The sequence below is a fragment of the Notamacropus eugenii genome, chromosome X, assembly GCF_028372415.1.
Source record: "Notamacropus eugenii isolate mMacEug1 chromosome X, mMacEug1.pri_v2, whole genome shotgun sequence".
Lineage (NCBI taxonomy): Eukaryota > Metazoa > Chordata > Mammalia > Diprotodontia > Macropodidae > Notamacropus > Notamacropus eugenii.
In genome coordinates, this window is record NC_092879.1 from 99160355 (window position 1) to 99166354 (window position 6000).

The 6000-nt window shown below is 57.7% G+C and overlaps 1 protein-coding gene across 1 annotated transcript in view; it reads right to left on the reverse strand.

Moving 5' to 3' along the window:
• SHROOM4 (shroom family member 4) overlaps positions 1-3862 on the reverse strand; it is a 116123-nt gene extending 112261 nt beyond the window's left edge. Inside the window, exon 1 of the mRNA XM_072626650.1 lies at positions 3451-3862. Within this exon, the coding sequence (XP_072482751.1) occupies positions 3451-3615 (165 nt within the window). The 5' untranslated portion in view covers positions 3616-3862. The remainder of the gene's footprint in view (positions 1-3450) is intronic.
• Between the last annotated feature and the right edge of the window lie 2138 nt (positions 3863-6000).

Sequence of the window (6000 nt, forward strand, 5' to 3'; positions counted from 1 at the left end):
TTGAATCTTGGCTCAGCTCCTGAATATTTCTGTGATCTTGGGCACAACCTACTATACCTCACTTTCCTCCTCTGTAAAATGAAGAGGCTGGAATGAAGAGACCTTTGATCTCCATGAGCCCTCTTGAACCCACAGACCCTAATCACAAGGAGTCACTCCGAGGAAATTCTCCCTCCTCTCTCCCATCACTGAAGATACTTGTTAGCTAGAAGCCATCTGATAACCCTCCCTTCTTGTTAAGAAGAGACTCTTCATTGCATCACAGAGCTGGAAGAGACCTAGCTCTGCTCACTCCCCCACATTGCCTCCTTCCCCTTTGAGAGAGACCATGTTGGGAGTCCACCCACATAGCAGCCTGTGGAACACAAGGGGTTTAGACAGACTTCGAGCCACGGGCAGAAGCTTTGTCGTGTTTTCTGTTCATTTCAATTCTCCAAACAAGGACTAGATGCTTACTGTGGAAGATGTCAAGACAAACCAGCACAATCTTTGCCCTCCAACTACTTACAATCCCACAGGGCAGCATTCTCCAGAGCTGTGGCCAGACCCATCGCAATGGGTGTGTGATTAACCAGTCAGAGGGTGGGAAGATGGACCCCATCCTAGCCCCCAATACGGCCACATCCTTCCTGAACTCTCATCCTTTCCCCTCTCTGCTCCTCTTCCCGGGCTGTGCAAATTCCCACCTTCCTCTTCTAAAGCCCTACCTGGGCACTTAAATGAAGGTGCTGCTGGGCAAAACTCTGCCCCAGTGCGCCCCTCAGAGAACGGGCTCTGTGAGTTGGGTCAGTGACCAGAAAGTAAGAGCCTAGCTCCTTCCCCGCTTCATATGGGAGGGAGAGGCAAAAGAACAGATATAGATAGTATCTGAGATCCCAGAGCTCACTGCCTTCTCCCCAGGTCTCTCGTCTCTGCATGGCTCCCTGTTACTTCTAGGATCAAATATTGTTTCATCTTTTTCAATTTTTTGAGCAAGTTTTCTAATGTCCCTGCAAATAACTTATAAACAGGCAAGGACACTCATACTAGCAGGGCCTGCCCGAGAATCGTTATAAGGAGCATGCTCTCCAAAGTTTGCAGACTCCCTGGCATTGGGGGCCAATAAATCCACACTTAATGAGAGCATAGGTGATGTGCACAGAAGGGAGGCCCCAGAGATTGACAGGAGAGGACCCGTTTGTCGGAGATGAGAAGGGGGCTGATTGAGCAGCTAACCTGGGGGATTCTGTGAACAGTGAGGCACCTTAGAACCTTTCCAAGCACAAGGCCCGTCGTCTTCCTACGTCCTGGACCATTACATGGATTCGATTCCTCTAACCCTACTCACCTCCTTCCTCTCCAATCCAGACCACAGACTGCTGGGGAGCCCCCTACTCAGATACACACTCCTCCCTGATCCTAGAGGGGTCTCCAGATTTGGAAGGGGAGCCAGCCTTGAGTAGCAACTACAATAGCCCTCCCCCATGCCTGCCCCCAGGACCAAAGCCTGCAAACTCAAGCTCTGAAGAGAGAGCCATGCCCTGGGAGAAGTGAGAAGAGCCCATGATGCCTAAGGTGTGTGTGTGGGAGAGGGGTCAGCAATACAGTTCAAAACTAGGTAAAGAAGAACTCTAGCTTAGAGAAACTCCTCAGCAAGGGGCTATGCCCCCTCAAAATACATAAAGTGGGATGTTGCTTTGAAACCTATTCCCCAAATGGGAGGTCTCTGTTGGGGCAGCTGGGAGCCTCGCTGGCTGTGTGGTGAAGGAACCCAAGAGCAGGGACAGGGGAAGAGTCTAGAGACCAGACCTGCCTCACCTTCCTTGTGTTCTGAACCTCTTTGGAGTCTGGGGAATGGACCCCTTCTCAGAAGAAGGGTTTTAATGCACGAAATAGAATAGAGAGGAAAGGACACCCAGTATACTGAAATTCAGTTGTCGAAACAATCATTTTGAAACTGTGAGTTCCCAGACTCCTAGAAATCCATCCAGGGAACCCCTTGAACCCCAGGGTAAGAAACCATGGGCTAGTGTTTCCAGGACTGGGCTGGGGGCTGGCCGTTTATCAAGTTGAAGATTAGAACTCTCCCCACAGCGACACCCCAAGGCTTCCATCTCCGGGAGGTGCCAAATGTCCACAGCCAACCTGTCCTCCCTAAGGAGCTGTCCTGAAACAGCCGGGCTGCGACAGATTCGTGGGCTCCTAATAACCCGAGGCCAGGTTGGGGAAGTAAAAGTGAGACGGGGTGGGGGGGACCTGGGGGTAGGAATAAATGGGGGCAGTTTTGTTCCTTCCCCATAGTCTTCACTTGCAACGCGGCTCTCCTTTTTAGCCGCCTGGCCTCCACAATCTGTCTCGCTCTAGGGGGCTTTGGGACTGTTAGGAGCAAATTTGCTTAGCCCAGAATCTTAAACCTCTCTGTCCAAGCGACTCCTCAAGGTGAACTGTATTCTCCCTCCAAAAGAAAGCAAGCCCCCACCTCATGCGCGCGCGCGCACACACACATACATACACGCGCGCGCACACACACACACACACGAAGTATTCTCCATTTCATAGCGCTCTTCCCCTGCCCCCCTGCCGAGGGGGCTTCAAGCAGATTCCAGTCCCGTAAAACAAACAAACACTGAGGCTACAGAAGCCGCCAAGGCAGCCGCAGCGGCAGCACAGCTGGACTACTCAGCCCGAGGCTGCTCCACACTTTGTAACTTGTGAACCCAGGCTGGAGATCACCAAGGCGAGAGAAGGGAGGGAGGCTCCGGGATGGAAGCGGCCCGGGCAGGGCAGGCAGCGATCGAGAGAGGGAGTGTGAGCGAGGGGGGCCTGGGAGGGGGGCGCGCCAACTTCTCGGCTCTCGCCGCGCCCCTGGAGGCAGGCAGTTTGGAAAGAGAGGACCACTCCGGCTGAGCCCGGCTCACCGCGCTCCCCACCTCTTTTCATACTTCTCCTGGGCTAGGGGGTGGGGGGTGGGGCACGCATCGTCCCGGAGCAACTGAAAAGGAGCCGCGGGGGCTGTCCAGCAGCTCAGCTCCGGGCTCGCCTCGAGTCCGCTCTGGCGTGGCTGTGTGTGCGGTGGTCTGGGGCGCGGCTCCCACCCGGTCTGCAACTCTGGATAGGGGCTACGAGTGTCTACGAGGTCCCAGCCTAGCTTCTCTGCCCCGCTGCCCCTTTGGCCTTCCGGCTGGTGAGGTGCGCTCCTGCTTCTGGTCCGTCTGCCCATCCGGGGCCGCCCCCAAGTGCTTCCAAGTCCCCATCCCAGCCCTAGTCCGAAGGCCGTCACGGACGTTCTGTGTCCATGTCTACATGTGGGCACGCTCGCCCGCCGACCCTGTGGTTTACCAAGGCTGGAGAGAGGCCGACCGGTCGGCGGAGGGCTAGAGGTGCCCCCCGACCTAGTCTGCGCGCTGCCCCCTCGGTGCGCCCCCGCCCACTGCCCGCTTGCCCATCTGAAGCCGGGCGGCCGCCACTTACCTTAGACACGAGGAGCGGCTCGCCGTGCTCGAGCCCCCCCTTGAGAGTGAAGCCCCAGGGCGCGCCCCCCTGCAGCTGCACATGGGCGTACTGGCAGGCCCCCGGCCGGGGCTCCATCCTGGCCCCTGGCCCCTCACTGCCCTCGCCGCTGCCCCCGGGCTCCATGGCTGTCGCTAGCCGCTCCTCCAAAGTGCCGCCATCATCGCGCCCTACAGCTGCCTCGACAGCCTGGGCGGGCTGGCCGCGCTACGCCTCCGCTGCCCCCGCGCCTCGGGCCGCAGCCGCAGCAGCAGCAGCGCGGTCCGGCGCAGCGCAGGAAAGGCACGGGTGGCAGGGCCGGGGAGGGCAAGGCAATCGAGGCTAGCCGAGCCGAGGAGAAGGAGGGGGAGGAGGCCGTGCCGGCAGCACCGGCGGCGGCAGCAGCGGGACGGGACGGGGCGGGGCGGGGCGAGGGGGCGGGGCAGGGATGGGGCGGCCTCCAGAGGGAGGGATCGAGGCAGGGAGGGGAGCTCCAAAAAGGCCCGAGAGGCCGGCCCAGGAACGGGAGGGTGGGGGGAGCCGGGAGGGCGGGGAAAGGCGTCTAATGGACAAGGCGGTGGAGCAATGGGAGGGGACAGCCGTCCGGGCCTCGCCTCGCCTGGTTTGGCCTCTCAGCAGTGGTTACATTGTTTCCTTCTGCCGGGGGGGGGGCTTTCTCGCTCCAGTCACGCCCTCCCCCTCTTTTCCCCGAACCCAACTGGAGGGCTGGTTGCGGGGTGCGCTAGTTCCTGCCCTCCCCTCCAGCTGCACAACGGATACTCAAAGTTGGAGGTCCCGGGCTGGGAAAGTGTGCGGGCCCGCTCGTTCCCGCGCGGAGAGTCCTGGGCGCCCACGCCCCCTCTCTGGCCCCGGACTTTCGAGGCGGAAAGGCGGAGAAGACCGAGGGACGGGTGGCAGGCAAGAGAGCCGGCCCAGGGTGGGCAGACTCCTCTCCCTGAGCCCCCTGCCCCGTCCCACCGCACTGGTGGCTGGCAGTGCAAGGATTGAGTTAACTCTATTTTACAAGTGGGGAAACTGAGATTTAGAGAGTTCTTGGAGTTGGGTGAACCTTTCGTCTTTACTCCTCCCCCCCGCCCCCGTCCATTCGACCAAGGAAACTGAGGCCAGCCGGCGTAAGTAACTTACCCAGGCTCACACAAGTAGGCCGCCTCTTTGACAACCCCAAAGACAAGGGTGAAGAGGCCCTCTTCCCAGATGCATTGAATGGGAGGCCTTATAAGACTCCCCCTTGACTATTTCACTCAAACAAGGCAGTAACGGAAAGTGAACGCAATGGAGCCAAAGGCTCGGCCCCAGTCAGTGGGGGCCTATGCAGGGGTGGGGTGGGGTGCGGGGGAAGAGCGCTCGGAGCTCCAGACTCTCACAAGAAAGCAAACCGAGGCTTTACCCGAGGACAAGTTTACCCGAGCTACAAGCCTTGGTCCCTTTCCCAATCATTTAAGATTCAGTTAAGAGGTACACTGTAGCTTCCTGAAGCGACTTGACTCTGACTAAGGGAAAGGACACTGGATTTATAGTTAGAAGCCCTGGATTCAAATCCAGCTCTGGAACCTCCTGCCTGCGTGCCACTGAACCTCCGCTGTAAAAAGGAAGAGGCCAACATTGCGCACCTTTTCTGCAGCCAAATTTCAATAAAAGAAGAGCAGCGAAGATAAGGCTGCTGGTTTTGATGCTATTCCAGGTCCTGGAAGCTCCGGAGTCCAGGTGAGAAGCCCTGGAGGCAGGTTCCGTCTCCCGCCGCCGCTGCCCCCCGTGCCAACTCTAGATCTCTGCTCCAGGACAGTGTGCGATGTGGCCAACACCGCTGTGGAACGCCGCAACTGAGCGCGTCTCCGCGGGCTGCTTTGCTGCTGCTGCGTGTCAGGGAGCCTGGAATCCGTTTCCTGTCTGAGGCTTTGCCTCCTTCTCCTTCCCCTCCAACAGGTGTTGGGGCCCTATTACAGTTGGGGAAAACAAGGCACAGGGAATTGAGGTGACTTGCTCAAGGGCGCACAGCCCCCAAAGCTGGGGTAGGAACCCAGGCTTTCCTAACTCCAGCTCTGGCCCTGGATTCTCAGTATCCCGGAGGGAATAGTTCACCGAAGGACAGGATATGTTGTTCCTGAGACGGGAGCCAAGACAAAAGTGGTCAGGGGAAGGACAGAGAACTGGTCTCTAAATATGGCTACGGTGTGCAGTGAGTTTTTCTGCTGGACAAAATAGGACACTAAACCAAAAGGGGTTTGTTCTCCCCAAATACAAGTCATCAAAGCAAGAGTGACAGGAGGTAACTAGCTGTGTGACCCTGTATAACTCATTGAACTCCTCTGTGCCTCAGTTTCCTCATCTCTAAAATGGTGGGGCTAGACTCCAAGGCCTTTAAGGTTCCTTCCAATTTTGTGTACACACACACACACACACACACACACACACACACACACACACACACAGAGTTTGGACTGAGGACCATGGTCTCCATATCCAAAAGCCTAAGGAGGTAGTACTGCAGCATGGGGGGGGGGGGGTGCTCCT